Source organism: Barbus barbus, assembly GCF_936440315.1.
Source record: "Barbus barbus genome assembly, chromosome: 49".
Classification (NCBI taxonomy): Eukaryota; Metazoa; Chordata; class Actinopteri; order Cypriniformes; family Cyprinidae; genus Barbus; species Barbus barbus.
In genome coordinates, this window is record NC_136727.1 from 21,243,821 (window position 1) to 21,262,028 (window position 18,208).

Genomic DNA, 18,208 nt, shown 5'->3' on the forward strand with positions numbered 1-18,208 from the left:
CTAGATTTAGTTAGTTACTGCCCTAAAACTAAAACTCACAGTCAAACATTTGAAACATTTTGTTTCTCGAAAATAGGATTCGAACATCACAAAGTCTCAAGCGCCAACATGACCCATTGGATCCAAAGGCAAGGGACAGTCCACGCTAAATAGCTGCCGTGTTTGTGTGGAAACAGACTCCAAGAATACTTATTCAGCAAGTGGAAAACTGAAGCAGTCCCGCATCAGATCTTCCTCAGCTGTTGTGAAGGACTTTGGGTGGCTCGTCGTGTTACTGGTTCGGACAACTGGCCCGTGAGTGTGGGAGTCAACGGCCCTGCAGCTGCTATTGGGTGTGCTAACTTTAGACCTGGCACGGATTTACTGGCTCTGTTCAGTCACACGAATGTTTAGAGAGCCAAATTATCAAGTATATATGTAGGAATACAATAGTGTTTACATATATACTGTATATATATATATATATATATATATATATATATATATATATATATATATATATATATATATATATAAACACAGTGGTGTGAAAAAGTGTTGGCCCCCTTCCTGATTTTTTATTTTAATGCATGTTTGTCACACTTTAATGTTTCAGATCAAACTAATTTAAATATTAATCAAAGATAACAACTAAACACAACATGCAGTTTTTAAATGAAGCGTTTTTTTATGAAGTGAAAACTAAATCCAAACCCACGTGGCCCTGTGTGAAAAAGTGTTTGCCCCCTGTTAAAACATAACTGTGGTTTATCACACCTGAGTTCAGTTTCTCTAGCCACACCCAGGCCTGATTACTGCCACACCTGTTCACAATCAAGAAATCACTTAAATAGGACCTGCCTGACAAAGTGAAGTAGACCAAAACATCCTCAAAAGCTACACATCATGTTGAGATCCAAAGAAATTCAGGAACAAATGAGAAAGAAAGTAATTGAGATCTATCAGTCTGGAAAAGGTTATAAAGCCATTTCTAAAGCTTTGGGACTCCAGCGAACCACATTGAGAGCCATTATCCACAAATGGAGAAAACATGGAACAGTGGTGAACCTTCCCAGGAGTGACCGGCCGACCAAGATTACCCCAAGAGCGCAGCGACGACTCATCCAAGAGGTCCCAAAAGACTCCACAACAACATCTAAAGAACTGCAGGCCTCACTTGCCTCAGTTAAGGTCAGTGTTCATGACTCCAGCATAAGAAAGAGACGGGGCAAAAATGGCCTGCATGGCAGAGATCCAAGACGAAAACCACTGCTGAGCAAAAAGAACATAACGGCTCATCTCAGTTTTGCCAGAAAACATCTCGTTTTTCGCGTCGGTGTGCACACTCACATTGGCGCCCTTTGTTTAGTCACGAGGCGTTAAACGTCGCCGAATATCGCGCGTGAAAGTCGTCCCGGTGTGAACAGGTCTTTAAAGTAAAATATAATGAGTTACCTAATCGTATTTTGCTAAATGCTCTTCTGTAGACTTCATTTCTCCAGCAAACTACTATCAAGCTGTGGACACTGATGACTTTCCTAAACTACATGAAATGCATGCAGTTTCCACAAAAATATTGTGCAGCACAACTGTTTTCAACATTGATAATAATCAGAAATGTTTGTTGAGGAGCAAATCAGTATATTATAATGATTTCTGAAGATCATGTGACACTGAAGACTGGAGTAATGATGCTGAAAATACAGCTTTGATCATAGGAATAAATCACATTTTACTATATATTCACATAAAAAAAGTTATTTTAAATGGTAAAAAATATTGTTTCACAATATTACTGTTTTTACTGTCTTGCAAACAATTAAATGCAGTTTTTGTGAGCATAAGACTTCAGAAACATGCATTACAGTTCAAAAGATTAACAATTTTTTATATGTATTATTATATGTTACATATAGACTACAGTTTATGTGTATATATACATACATATACAAGCCTCAGATGTCTTGTATTGAGGGACAGACAGGCAGTCATACTGTGGGCTGGAGGAGAACTGAGGGTCTGAATACAGAGATCATGACAGTAAACCAGTGACTCATGACTACTGCCTTTCCCGTCAGAGACAAAGCTAAGCCTTATGGGAAGTTTGGGAGTTGCTTGACCCTTAGCACAATTAAGAGGTCTGTATCATTGTTCTGCTACACTGTTAAAGTTAAAAGCCTGTTTAAAAGTTAAATATGTAACTGGTACATTCAGTATTTGGTTTGTCAGGTTTGTCCAGATCTCCAGATCCGGGCTCTTATACGCTGGTGCTGTTGTTGAGACACTGCATGATTTAGGAGGATCTCATTAGGACTTCATAACGCGGCAGATCTGGACGGCGGCCCAGTATGTTAAATAACTCCAGAAGGACTCTGCCCGACTGCAGACTAACAAGAAGCAAATTGTGCTGCGGAAAAGAATGTACTGATCCCATCTCTTCAAGCGGAGAGCTGTTGAGCCTCTCGTGAACCCACAGAACTCATGAATATCATGAACGTCTGAGGGTTTGTCTTCATTCACATCCACAATCCAAAACAACTCTTTTCTAAAATAAAGTCAAATGTAACCGATTCCTGTGAGCAAAGCTGAATTTTAGGCAGTCTTCAGAGTCACATGATCTTCAGAAATCACTCTAATATACCGATTTACTGCTCAAGACACATTTCTGATTATTATCAATGTTGAACACAGTTATTGTGGACACCATGATTTATTTGTTTATTTATTTTCAGGATTGTTTGATGAACACAGTTTAGAAGAACAGCATTTATTTGAAAAAAATAAATATTTGGCAACATTATAAATGTATTTACTTTCACTTTTGATCATTTTAATGTGTCCTTGCTCAATAAATATACATTCATTCATAAAAAAATTACATTTGAAAATTAAATTTCTAAATTTCAAAATTGTAATTTTCCTTAAAAAAAGGAAATGAAAATGTAACTGCCCCTGACGTATCTATATATTCTCACTAAATTGTTATTCATGTTATGAAACATTTATTATTTATATTAATGCATTATTGTAGTATTTGTTTATATATATCCAAGTAGTATTTTTTTTACATTAAGATAGGAACATTAAGATCATATATGATCTTAATGTTCCTCAAATAAGCTTTTTTTATTTTAAGGTGTCGTTGTTACAGTGTAATTATACATTTAAGTACTATTAATTAATTCGAGTAATATTAATTAACTACATGTATTTACTGTATGGTTAAGGTCAGGATTAGGGTTTGTTTTAGGGTTACTCGCATGCAATTATGCATAACTCATTGTTATTATGTAAGTGCATGTAACGTGTAACAAGGACACCTTCAAATAAAGTGTTACCACGTTTTTGTTTTGTTTTGAGAGAAATATGACCCAGAAAGTGAGATTCACCCTTTAAGCAGTGAATGTTTGTAAAAGTCCAGCAGTCCTCAGACTCTTTACAGAGCACTGCACTGATGAGTTCCTCGAGTGTGTGTGGGTTGCTGGAATGCTGTGTTAAATTCAGTCCCAGCGTCACCCTGACAACAACCTGTCACCCGTCAACCGTTCCCACATCACACATTAACATACAAACCCCCTCAGACACACAGTTAATAGTTAACTTCATTCAGTCCAGTCATGTTCTGTTGTGTTTGAGCGCTCATCTCATCACTGCACTCATGGACCAAACATTCAGTTACACATTGCTAATGATGATATGGTCAAATATAACTTTGTCACTGTATAACTGCTCTAGATCACTGTACAGCTTCAGTGGCAGATTATGTGATGCAATTTCAGATAAAAAAAACAACAACTAATAATAATAATATATATATTTAAAACACTTTTTGAACAGTTTTAGGGTTAAGGAAGTATTTATGAATATATACTTTAAAAATTAAATACAAATAAGAAATTATTACAATATTTAGAAATATTGTCTAATAACAAAACTTTAAATTTCAGTGGGCAATTTCAAGTTAGGAAGACAATTATTTAAATGTATATTTATTGATTAAATATATATGTTAAAATCAATGTTAACATTTTTGTTTTTGTAATGATTAATCGCGATTAATCGTTTGACAGCACTATAAACTGCAATAAAAACTATACTAGTATATCAATAACACTGAGTGTGTTGGAATGCTAGCAATTTTGTGCAAAGCACCACCTATCAAAATATTCCCCGCAGCTGTAAAGGTTCAAATCGAGTCGTTCTGCAGTTAGCTGCTCAATATATCAGCAGCAGCGGGTGACGAGTGGGCCAAAGGCACGATCACAGCCCTTTTCCATGAGGCTGCCAGGACTTTGAGTACCGCTGGAGAACAGTCTGACGGAGTCTGACCCAGCGCCGCAGCCCCATCCGTCCTTTTCCTTCCAAGATAAAGAGCACAATGTCTCATGTTATGTTTATGAGTTGGACGAGGCCGCGAGAACGAGAGCGCTGAAGTCAGCATCCACACTGGGCTCTTTGACAGCTCTTTCAAACTCTGTTTCACACTGTTTTGCTGCATACAAATACTCATTTCCCTCCTCAAAGACACCAAATGCTTTGATTCTCTGGAAGGCCAGAACGGGACTCGACAGCATCTGATAAGTGTGCCCATATGCCAGCCAACTGTAAAGCTGTCAGTCAACTGTTCCACATTCAATGAGGACGCTTCAAACAAACCCCCGTCAGCTCATGACGGCACACAAGCGTCTTTCTCTTGTCTCCGAGTAAGTACAAATATAAAGAGTGGACACATATTAGCCTCATGTCTGCAGGACAAAGCACTCATTGTGAATAATCCTACAGGAGACATGGGAATGAACTCTGGCTCTCACACACAGACCCCACCACTTTCCTTTCCATTCGCTGCTCTCTCGCTCGCTCAATTAATGCACTTGGCTCCACTCTGCTGAAAAACACAATCATCTTTTTTTCCATTTCTGTTATTTTTGGTTCTTCTTTTAAAAAAGGTTACTACACGTGGTTAATAACTATCATTTTAATTAAAAAAGCGTGTGCATACAAAACAAAAGTTTTTGTTTGCATAATATATATGTGTGTGTACTGTGTATATTTATTATGTATATATAAATACACTCACATACAGTATATATTTTGAAAACATATATTTATATTCATATTATAATAAATATTTTTAATATATAAACATAACATATTTTTCTGAAATGTATACATGCATGTGTGTGTATTTATACATACATAAATATACACAGCACTCATATATTATTATGTAAACAAAAGCGTTTATTTTGGATGCGATTAATCGTTTGACAGCACAAAAAAAATACACTAGGTTTCTCTTGTTAATCTCATTCTCAAAGACATAATCTTATTTAATGTGAAACACTAGCTGGGTTTCTTACAAGCTTTCCAATCAAAAGAGCTGCTTGATAGGTGTCATTTATTTGCGCTTTTTAATGCATTTGTTAAACAGATCCACTAATCATTCTGAACTGACTTGGGTTGCTAACGTTTAGAGGAAATGATAAAAATGCTAATTTGTCATTTATTTTTTCACACGAAAAACATAAAAAAGAAAATGAATAGAGGCCAGAAACACAATCCTGTAGGAAATGCTGATTCCCACAATCCCAATTGATGCCTCATTTATAAAAGCCCAATACGTTTTGCCATAAATCTCCAATTCTATCTCTAGTTAAGGAGTTAATTACAATCAAATGAGCAGTAATGAGTGATGAGGCAGTCAGAGCGGCGCTCACATGACCACACATGAGCCAAAACTGCAATAAGAGACTAAACAGACCTGAGACAGACCGACTCCAAGCGCCGCTCCAGCGGGTTACTGAGGCGTAGGATAATGGGGAGGATTTGGTTGGGTTTGACTCAGGTGTCTCTGTGCCTGTAGGGGTAATCTGTTCAGACATCGGCCGGCCCACGGCTCTCAGAAACCTCCAGTGCACAGTTATGCAGCGTTACCTGTTCTACTCTCAACACCTGCTTAACCACGCTCACAATGAGTAAGAAACAGATTACATCGACAGAACCACCATCTGCTAATCGCTGCTTATGTTCATGTGAAGTGTGGCACAGCAGCACATGACACCCAGAGCTAAAATTAAACCCATACAGGTTCAATACCAATTACACTAAACTCAACCAGAAGCATTTGTGGAGTGTCGATTCCCACCAAAACTTGTACAAATACATAGTTTTATCATCATTTTTGAGTCATTTCAGGGTTTCGGCTGTAAAATTGAAAAGAACTTATATTAGCAAGCATTTTTTCACACTAAAATCATGTGAAACTTAAGAATGATCGTCCAGCCCTTATTGATGTAAGTGGCGTGAGTGATTCAAATCAAAGACATACAAAAGGGCTGCTAATGAAAACATCTGTTGTGACTTGCGTGCACTCAATAACAAGAGTTGTTTTTATCCGGACACATCTTGCGGCAGCAGCACATATGTAGAATATTAAATGACCAAAACGAAAATATTACAAGCAAAATCATGGCATTCCCCTAGTGACAAAGAAGTAGGCCTACACTTCAGGAGACTTCTAAACAGAGTAGTTGTAAGGGAAATAGTATACTTTAAAAGTGTATACTTAATTGTGTTATGTTTCCTGACATTTAATTGCATGTTATTTGCAATTAAATGAACATTTGTTATGGTTTACAATTAAATTAAAATAGTACAAATAGAAGTTAAAGAGTGCTTTTGTGGCACTTAAGTACATCTTTATATATATTATTCTTTATAATTCTATTGTCTTTGAAATATGGTACTTCTGATTGTACTGACAAACATGCTAAACTAAAATATAATTTAATGTCATTCTAGTTGAGACTTGTATGTAATATATTTAAATACATGTGTAATATTGAATAACACTAGTTAACTTGCGTTACTTGTTTGAAAAAGTCACTCAGATATTTTGTTTTAAATTTAAAAGTAACGTGTTACTTTACTAGTTACTTGAAAAAAGTAATCTGATTATGTAACTCGCGCTACTTGTAATGCGTTACCCTCAAAACTGAATTCGCCATTATTACAAAGTGCACTTTTTGAAAGTGTGCTTAAGTGTGTTAAGAAACAGTCTTGAAAGTGTCTCTTTAAGTCACTTAAGTGGCCTTTTATTTGATTAATATTATATTATTTGCAAGAATGTACACTTCTTTTTCACAAGAGGTTTCTCAAGGCCCAATAAGAAAGTATTTCATTGTCACAAAGATAAAATAGATATAGTTTTAAGTCTTTCGTGGCTGGTATGCCATCATAGTTAAGGTTAGTGAATTCTCTCAGTTCACTCTCCATTGGCAGGTGTGCTACACAGCTTTAACTTTAGACCCTGACGGCACCTGACTCAAGACCAGATTAGAAACTTTGACGGCTATGTTAAATGGTCTGTCAAATTCGATTAAACTCAAAGAAAATAACCCCTGGGAACTCTCTCTCTCTGCTCTTTATACAGATTCCTCAGCTGCAGCATAAAGGCATTGCTCTCCTGGAATGTGTGTTCTTTGGAGGAGCCACTTGGAGCAAATGTGACTCTTTTCTCTCCTCCTCTTGTCACCCACCTTCGTGTCGGTGACGTAGTGAGTGGAATGCATGGGCGTCTATTGCATTTCAAAGATCAGACACATGCCAGACCCTTCAGGAGAGACAGACAATAAGCATCACGCTTAAGTTGTCCTTCAGCGAAGGCCCCTCTGAATCCAGCAATGCATCACACGGGACGGGGCTGCTGTGAATCAGGGGCAGGCCCATGCTGCTGCTGCCCCCGATCCAGTCCAAAGCAAACGCGACCACACACATTCCCCACTCGCTACTCAATGAGACGCCCCCGAAAACAATCCATCCACATAACTGACAGACAAAAACTCAGCAAGAGGGAGGAGTCTGTCACACAGTCTGTCAACAAGTCTAGAAGGGGGCGTGGTCCCGATAAGCTCTGCCCACTCATGGACACGCCCCCACAACTCAATGGGCGGTAACTCTTACACACAGAACCCATTTTCCAATGCAATCAGCTCATGTAGATGCTTTCTGTACAATATAACAGTGATTTTGTGCCTATAAACAGACAACAAAACACAAGCAACCATGGTTGTAATGATAGTGATCATTTTGCCTGGTGGGCAATAAAACAGGGCGAAATTTCTTATACATATCCAGAGAACAGAATATTATATCAAACCAAGCGACCACCAACCATAGAAACCAGCCACAAAGCTTTGTTAGAAAGCTGCAGACTGCAGCTGTAAAAATCACATTTGCATTTCTGCATATTCAATCTAGTGTCCTTCTATCATTTAAAAGTATAAAACAACAAAAAATAATAATATAATTTAATATTAATGCAATAAATGGCCACTTAAGTGCACTTTCATGACTCTTTCTTAACACTCTTAAGTAGACTTTTTAATTTTAACTTTAGTGTGTTATGTAATATTACAATTAAAGTGAATATATTTTGAATTTACTTCATTGCAACTCCTTACAAGTTTCAGTTGAAGTCCATAGAAGTTTATAAAAATATATTTCAGATCATCAGAAATCCTTGAAAGTACATTACAATTATGAAAGACAACAGAATTATGAAATTAGATTTAAAAATATACTTAGGTTTTATGGAAGTGGGTCAACTAATTGCATTTAATATACAAGTAAACAACAACACAGCCTCATTTAATTGCAATTAATGATTCAATGTTCATTTTCAAGTATATAATATTTGTACACAAAATTTAGCTAAAGTGCACTACTTTTTCATGAGAATATTGAAAACAGCAGCATGAACATTCTGCTGAACATCTGCTTTTATGTCTGGAATGTCATTTCAGTGTGAAATATTTCAGGAAAAATATATATATATTATATTATAGTCTATTTATATATATCATTTAATTTTTAAGTATATACTGGGCTGTAAAAACAGTGATTCCACGCAGAAGTGAAGCTGGAGCACAGATCTACAGCCGGGGGATTTCCTATGGAAAGACACTGTCAGACAGCAGGTGTCAAAACTGCAAACTAACTTTTTTGGAGGAACGTAATTCTTTTTTTGGGGGGGTTCTTTTGAACCGCTCTTTGAAGTGCGTCATGCATGTTTATTGTTTTTACTTTGCCCAGAGCATCCCTCCTGCCATTATTCTCATGAACAAAAGGAAATGAGCAGCTCCATATCCTGTAGACAGAGCCATCGCTTTCAGCTGCTTATTGGAGAGGGGGTGCAGAGACCAGCAAAGCACATGGAAAATACCTCTGAGAGAGAAACTCAGACACATACCCACACCACAACAATCCCAGCGAAGAGCTACACAAACTACTAAAATACTTCACATGTAAAAGCACAGCAAATAATAATTCAAAATTCAAATCAAAACCGGAAATTATTCCGTTCTATTTGAAGAAAGTTAATAGTAAACTAAACTAGGTTTTAAAGTAGAAGAAAAACATAAACAGCATTTTTCTATGCAAAACATTGCAACAATGATAAGGTGTCAGAGTGTTTCTGAGCAGGGTTATTATAGTTAACTACAACTAAAACGAGGGAAGAAAAAACTGACTTCAAATAAAACAACTAAAACTGAAATAAAAATGAATGAAAAATTACATGGACATATTTAAATAAAATATAATAATAATAATAATAAATTACAAAAACACAACAAATTATTCAAACTAAATAGAAAAACAGAAATGAATTAGGGAAAAAACTAATTCAAAATAATAGTTTTAAATATCACTGATTGTGAGTGATTGCCAGTGTGTTTAAGATAGTTACTTGCATATATACTTTCTTTTTTCATCGCTTAAAAAAGTAGTTAGGGTTAGAAGTTTATATACATGTTTGTCTTTCATGGATCACAAGTGAAGATATTTTGAAGAATGTTGAGAACCAAACAACACTTGAGCACTTTGACTTCAAATGTGTGGACTAAAGGTACTGACAGATTTTTCTTATTATTTTTTGGTTAACATCTGTTTTTATGTTTCACAGAAGAAAGGAAGTCATATGGATTTGGGACAACATGAGGGTGAACAACAGTATGAGCAATAGCGATGCCTTAGCAAACACCACTAATGAAGCACCGGCAAACAGTTTTTCGGTCAGTACTTTAGGTCACTATACAGAGATATGAGGGCCGTGTGCATCGAAATCTCCCATCCTCCCCTGCTAAAGGGTTACAGATGTCTTCCCAGAAGGGGATGTCTATTGACGGTCAGCAACACTGTGTACAAGAGCCACTGAAGAGCTACAAACCTGCTTCTTTATTTAAACGTCGTAAAACACTTTGGCATCGAGCTCAGAGGAGCGGCGCGGTACACAAAGCAGTCGCTGTCAAAACACTTTCATCCTCTATCTGGCATTATTCGCGAACTAAAATGCATCTGGACGATCGACTGATCGATGCAGGAGAGCCAAGTTCAGTTAAACTCTTTCTTTGCTCTACTGCCAGACGTACATTAATGAAATCAAAGCCCTGAGTGTAGAAATACGCTCTTATCTGCTTGATAAGGCCGTCCATGGAGATAATCAGCCATCTTGAAGGGGTTCTTTGTTTTCCGATGATTAAAGTGATGGCATCATGTCGTAAGTTAGGACTCAGCTCCACAAAAAAAGGGAAATAAACCATTGCACCTTAAGGGATCGTAGACATAGAATACGTTTTTCCATTCCATTGCGCAACTTTTCCATTGTTTTTCTATGTAAACCTTCTAGACTTACGTCTTTTTCAGTGTCTTGCGAATGGCACAGCGTTCTAAAAATGAGGCACTCAAGTTAAAATAATTACAATTTTACGGTCCATTGTCTGCTGTCAATAGTTTTATGAATCACAACTCACACATATTTCGCTTCCAAACCAAGCAAATGTTGTGAAATCTGCATGGGAAATCGTCCACCTTTATGCAGAATTCCCAATTGTGTAGAATTCTGTTGGAATGGCTGAATTTTGGCAATGAAAATGTCCCAAACATCTGTAAATATGATTGCACCTTAAAGGTAAAAACACAAATATGAACACTTGTCGTAAAAAGTTCATGTTGTTCTTGTACATTACTCAAGGGGGCGACAGAGTTGCCTTCAAATGACTGTTTCATTAAACATGTTATTACTCACGCAACTAGATGATCCTCAAACTCCACAATGACAGTTTGTCAGTTAGTAAATTCAGAGTGTGCACAAATGCACAGAAGATGATCTTTTGAAACAGACAGTAAAGATGAGTGAGCCCAGAAGCCCTCCATCAGCTGCTGCCGTGTGTGAAACGCAGCGCTCGTGTTATTGTAGACGTCAATGAGCTTACTGAGCACTTCATAACACTGGCCTTTGTCTGCAAACACCCCAATACCACTGACTGCTTCAATGGAGCGCCATGTGTTCAACTTACAAAGTACACGTCAAACACATGTATAGCATGTGTGACTACTCTGTAAAATATGGCAACCAGCAATTGTTCCCTTAAGCTATTTCTACCTGATTTAACCATAAACATTGATTTTTGTTTTGGTATAAATTAAAATATATCGGTTGATTCAGTGAAATAAATATTGCATGGGTGATTGCTAACTAGTCCTAACTGTGTTATAGTTAAATGCAACTCGACTTTTCTATATGTAATTTCAGAATTATTTTGTCTGAAATATGGTTAAAGTGCTGAATTAACATTTATTTTAATGTAATTTCGGTAACACTTTATTTTAAGGTGTCCTTGTTACACATGTTACATGCACTTACTATTATAATAACACTTAATTATGCATAATTACATGCAAGTAACCCTAAACCACACCCTAATAACCTTATATAGTAAGTACATGTAGTTAATTAATATTACTCAGTACTTAAATGTATAATTACACTGTAACAAGGACACCTTAAAATAAAGTGTATCCATCATTTCTATTGTCTGTAATACATTTAAATATATTTGTAATTACATATTTGTAATGAAATTGCAATTTAGCGCATTTTAAATCACTTTAAATGTAATTCCAAATAACACTACAGTTCAAATTATACAGTACTTTAAACACTCCGGGTGCAAATTGAAAGTTTTATCACTCAGAAAAGTAACGTATCATCCAAGCTTATAGCAAAATACCAAACTTTAAGTACGAGCAATAGTAATAGAGCACCACTAACAATGTTTATTTTGCTAGTATCTAACCATTTAAGATATGAGACCTAGTCATAATCTTTATTCTGATGTCCAGATGACATTTCATTGCAGTATGAGATGCATCTGTTTACATCACTCAGGTCTCTTTTACTTCTATTTATTCTATTTCTGCCCATTCCTACAAATGTGTTCAGCGCTCACTCGCACGGCATTTCCTTCAACTTTAATTGCTTTTATACAGTTTATATCGGCGAGTCACGCAAGGCCCTGAAGTGACTCGAAAAAAAATCATGGCTACAAAGAGACTTTTGTCTTTTGATGGCAGCTATCGGCGGAGAAGAAAGGGCCAGCCAGATGCGGCCCAGCCAACCAGCATCGCACGACTGGATCTTCATGACTTTCCAATTCATTCAAGTCTCTCCAGCCGTGCCACCAGAGTCCAGCATCTCCTCTCGAGCCCCAGACAGAGAGAATCTCCACAAACACATGTGTTATGTCTGCAGCGCAGATAGCACAGCCACAGATTCCATTACAGGCCGCTTTATGCCATTGTTTCGCCGCTCACCCTGCCAAGCTAGAAGCATTATCCTGACATTCCTTCAGCGTCGGCCCACGAAAAGGGGGATACATTTAATGATTTCTTTAGTAAACATTTCCCGCTGCCCGGACCCAACAGTAACTCTGCTAACAAGTGTTTTAAAACGTAATGCTACTGAACATAAAGCTGGGATTGATTCGCTGAGGGACGTTACCTCTCCTTGACACAGCACATCTGGATTTCAATAACAGTTGAGCAGGATTTTGATTAATAAACCTCCAGTTGCTACAGCAGACGCGTTTAGTTTACAGAATGAGTTGGATCAAGCGAAATATTCCTCTCTCTACATCACGGGCTTCCAACACGACTGTTATACATCAAACCCACAACTGCTCGGAGTTTATTTACCAATAAAGCGTCGTCATACGGGTGACTCTCTCGAAACCTGTCCAGAGCATGTCCTGGTTATAGTTCTCTCCAAAAACTAAATACAAAATTATGTAATTAGAAATTAGATATAATACAAATATATAAAAATATATGAAAAAAAATTGTTTTTTTTTATAGAAATTATATTTTGGATGATGACAATTAAACATCTTAGGACCATCATAAGTTTTCGCACTCGGACATTATTTTCATAAAAATTAAAAAAAACTAAATCCTACAAATTCTCATTGCTGTAATGTGAAAATATTTTATTTAAATTATAAAGTGAATAAATTATTGTATTTTTACTGTGCTGCCTTTGCGCTGAGTTGGAAAACAAAAAACAAAAACAAAAAACAAAGCAAAAAACAAAAACAAAAAACAAAGCAAAACAAACTAAAAAAAACCAAAAAAAACAGTAAAAACATTGTATTAAAGAGAAATGGGAATTTAAAAAAGTCTGGATGAGAATGGGATTTTTATGGACTACCATAATGGGAATGGTAAAAAAATGCATTTTTACATTTAAAATGTTCTAAATATAATAATAAATCTAAAATAAGCTTAATTATAAATGTTTTATTCTATTTAATTTTTTTTCATTTTGGGTTAAAATGTGAGATGCAGGCAGGTTTTATGACATTTATGTATCTCATGTTTCCAGGAATAAAAAGAAACCATACTAAAAAAAAAACAGTTTCACACAAACAAAAGTGAACACTGTAAGACCTTCTCGTGCTTGCATGGCATCAAAAGGAGGCATAATTACAGACTGCCTTTGCATGAAGAAAGAACTATAAACACTAATTCTTTTGCCTCACTTGTTTGGACTAAAGCTGCTTTGGTATCAGAGCAAGAATGATAAAAAATAAACCTTTAATTATCTCATGTTTCATGAAGTTAGGCGAAGAAATGCAGGTTTGATTAAAAACACACAAAACCGTATGACTTTTAGCAAAAAGTAAGCATGACTGTATTCTGTCATACGAACAAGATCCTACAAATTCATATACGAGTTCAGCAAAACATAAAATAGTCATGCATTTTCATGATATTGTGTTACAAAAATCAATCGGCTCAATCATTCCTGCAGAAACAGTCGAGCTGGAGTGCCTTGAACTGCAAGTTATAACAAAGATATCCAGAAAGATGTTGAAGCAGAAAGAGGGGGTTGTGTGACGCTGGAAAGAGACAGTGGGGGCAAACGAACAGCTGCAACCAGCCAAAGAAGAAGAGTCTCTCAGTATACAATATTCACTTCCTGAGCCTCAACAAACTATTGTGTTTTCTTCTGTGCATTTCCTTCCAAAGCAAACAAGATCCTATAGACAAGCGTGAGGTTAGCAGGAAGAGAGGAAGCACGTTTACTGACTGGATGTGATCGTTACTGACAGGCTTCTCCTGACTGTTTAATTGCAGGGCGGTGTGTGTGAAGCTTGCGTCTGCTGCTTTGTTGGTGGTGGAGGTGTCTGCTGAATGTGTGGCAAGCCCTGGCACGCTTTCTTATGGCTTTCACACGGAAAGTTTCAGGTAAGAGAAGGAAGAGATGCAGACAGATTGTTCCAGTAAATCCCAAAGTCATTTGAAATGAGCCTCAGAATTAACACACCATCAAAGCATCGACGTGAATCTGAAGTTATGAAACTAAGTTTTTAAGTATTACCCCATATAAATGAGGCTTGGTTGATAATCTGATAAAAGAAGAACATGGAAATTCCCATACAGAGGATATATGTACACTACCAGCCAAATGTTTGGAATAATTCATTTCATATTTTGTGTGTTTTTGAAGTGCTGCAGATTAAAAATTTAGCAAAATTTAATGCATCCTTTCTGAATAAAAGCATTTATTTATTTACTTTTTTCAATCTTACACCAAACTTTTGAATGGTATGTCTCATGGTTTCCACGGAAATATCGGGCAGCACAACTGTGTTCAACATTGATAATAATCAGAAATGTTTGTTGAGCAGTAAATCAGTATATTATTATGATTTCTGAAGATCATGTGACTCTGAAGACTGATGCTGAAAATACAGCTGCAGATCACAGAAATAAATTACAGTTTACTATATATTCTCATAGAAAACAGTTACTTTAAATTGCAATAATATTTCACAATATTACTGTTTTTAGTTTTAATCAAATAAACAGACTTAATGAGCAGAAGAAGCTTCTTTCAAAAACATTTAAAAAGTCATAATTATTCCAAACTTTGGACTAGTAGTGTATATTTATTTATTTTGCACAGCTGGTAGATTATGACCCAAAAACGGGTTTCTGGGTTGCGTACAGCAGGGAAAAAAATGAATATAATTGGACACATTATTACAATTAAACTAAATAGGTTAATCAACTTTTAAATATCGTTTGTTGTGACATCAGTGTGTCCAAACAAACTATTTTGATGCAAATTGATCTGTTAATTGGTAATACAGCTAATGCTAATACAATATTTCACCCAGTGTTTAGTTCACGTTAAATGAATGCTATTTCTGCATACTCAAAATTGTCAGTTTTCATATTCAGACATGCCACGTTACTATTTTTGCATTTTACCAGGTCTATAAAAGTTGTTTACTTTGCACTGTTACTTCGCCACGTGGTTTCCAGTGTAAAACTGAGATTTGAGAACCATCCATGTTTATCCACAAACAGGACAACTACAACCCAAGGAGCGCCGAAGGCTTTCTAGTAGGAGAGATGTGGGCAACTAATTGTTTAACTGGTAGGTGAGAATTGGCGTTGGTCTCTGGTGTCAGCAAATTAGATTTTGATACATTAAAGTGTTTATCATCTCAACGCAATCAGTGAGCTGCGGGGGCGAGACCCCACAGTCGCCGTCCCACCGAGGTGATCACAACCCTGGTGACTAATCAACCCTCCCGAATCAGATAAGAGCACAGTCCCCAGGGCTGCAGAAGAATAGCTGTCTCATTCCTACAGAGACGCAAGTCAAAACACACATTTACATTGAGACGCGCTGGAGAGATAGGCTATCTCTGAGATATGCTAAACACCTGCTTATCAAGGTGAGAAAGGGCCTTGATCATAGGCCTGCTGTGAGAAACATGTTGCACACGACAGTAAGCAAGACCGGGTGTTTTTTGTCTTTCAGATCCACACCCAGATACTGTGTTGTGTGTTTCCGGCCCACGCCTTCCACATGAGTGTGTTCATAGATCAAAACGAGAGCTTAAACGTGACGGCAGAGATTTCATCAGTGTGAACGCGCACTGATTCGGATCAGAAACCGGTTTAGAGATTATAACCTGTTTGGGATTTCTTGCTTTTAAAAACAATGTGGTGATGTTTCTAGATAAGTGTAAGTAACTAAAACACTTAAAAGTGAAATAATAAATAGTTTAATCACGAGTGAAATAAAGTGACGGTTGCTTTATGTTCACGTTTAGTGAAATAATAACAAAACAAGTAAATGAATCAAGTAGCGAGAAAGTAAAATGTGACTCTGGAGCACAAAAGCAGTCATCAGTAGCACAGGGATATTTGTAGCAATAGCCAACAATACACGTACGGGTTAAAAACGATTTATTTTATGCCAAAAATCATTAGGATATTAAGCTCATGTTCCATGAAGATGTAAATTTCCTACTGTAAATATATCAAAACTTAATTTTTGATTATGCATGGCTAAGAACTTAATTTGGACAACTTTAAAGGCTATTTTCTCAATATTTAGAATTTTTTATTTTTTTTTTGCACCCTCAAGATCCCAGATTTTCATTTGTATCTCAGCCAAACATAGTCCTTTCCTAACAAACCACACATCAATGGAAAGATTATTTATTCAGCTTTCAGATGACGTATACATCTCAATTTCACAAAATTGGCCCTTATGGCCGGTTTTGGGGTCACAATTAGCCCGTATGCATTATAGTAACTGATTTATGGCTCAGCTAATGTAGAGCCGTGCTGGAATGTCGCGATCCACACATAATTAATGTAGCACTTACTTGAGGAAGTACTTCTGTCCGCTGGGGGTGTACGCCATCTCCCAGCCCGGCGGCAGCTGCAGGTCCTCGGCCACATCGAAGGACTGGTGGCGGGTGTGAGAGTGGTGTCTCCCGGGGCTCGGAGCGCCCAGCGCGGCCGCGGACAGCTGCAGCGACGCCGGGGAGGAGTGAGAGCGGACATGCGCCACCTGGCAATGCGGCGGGAGGCTGCCGGAGTCGGTGCTGGACTGCCGGGAGTGCGAACCCGAGTCCGGCTCCCTGAAAAACGACTCGGGCAGATGCTTGTTCCTCCAGGAGCTGGGCTTGGGGCTCATCACCGAGTTAAACAGAGCCTCCAGATCCGTGTCGAGGTCTTTGGCGACATGGATCACCTGCTGGCCCGGTAACGGCTGGAGAGGGTTACTGCTCATTTTGTTCGATATAAAAACACACAAACCCCGAAAATCGTATGAAAATATTCGATTAAAAAAATAAATCCTGGAACTTGTAGGAAGTTCTTTGGCTGGGCCTGTTTTTTTTTTTTTTTTTTTTTCCTTTCTTTGGTAAAAGTAGTTTCGGTCTACTTAAAAAGTATTTCAAAGTCTTTCAAAAGTTGTCATAAAGCTACAGAAGTGTATGTCATGTTGTCCCGCATTGAGAGTTTTGAGAGATATTCCTGCTCCGCTGACGGAGTTTGTGTCCCGATGGAAAGTTTGTAAACTCAAGCTTTTCTCTTTCTCTCTCCCTCTGCGTCTCTGAGCGGCTCCTGTGTCACTCATGAATATTAAGTGCCTCCAGCCCTCATGAATATTCAGTGTCTCCAGCCCTCATGAATATTCAGTTCATCAGTGCCTTACAGTTCTGCTCATAAAAGCAACTATAGATTATCTATGGATTATCCAGAATTTAGCAACTCAACAAATGTGGTGTTGTTTTAAACTGAAGTGGTAGCCTACTCAAAACCAGATTGTCTTTGAATAAAAAGTTTAAGAAGAATCTGACACAATTATCTAAACATTTTATTTTAATCTATTAAATCTGGTTCATTTGAATGTGCTATTTTACTACTATACTGTACTATATTAAAAATAGTAATATATTTATTATTATTACTTGTTAAATATTAATAATAGTAACATTTCTAAATAAATGTTAAACATACATTGGAAACAAATAATAAATGAAATGATAACAAACATGACATATTGTACATTTAATCA

At 37.0% G+C, this 18,208-nt stretch overlaps 1 protein-coding gene across 2 annotated transcripts in view; it reads right to left on the reverse strand.

Moving 5' to 3' along the window:
• The window catches only part of LOC306867722 (WW domain-containing transcription regulator protein 1-like), a 42,632-nt gene extending 24,923 nt beyond the window's left edge, over window positions 1-17,709 (reverse strand). For both annotated transcript variants that reach the window (XM_079413558.1, XM_079413557.1), the window contains exon 1: window positions 17,010-17,709. In XM_079413558.1, the coding sequence (XP_079269684.1) occupies window positions 17,010-17,419 (410 nt within the window). In that variant the 5' untranslated portion in view covers window positions 17,420-17,709. The remainder of the gene's footprint in view (window positions 1-17,009) is intronic.
• Between the last annotated feature and the right edge of the window lie 499 nt (window positions 17,710-18,208).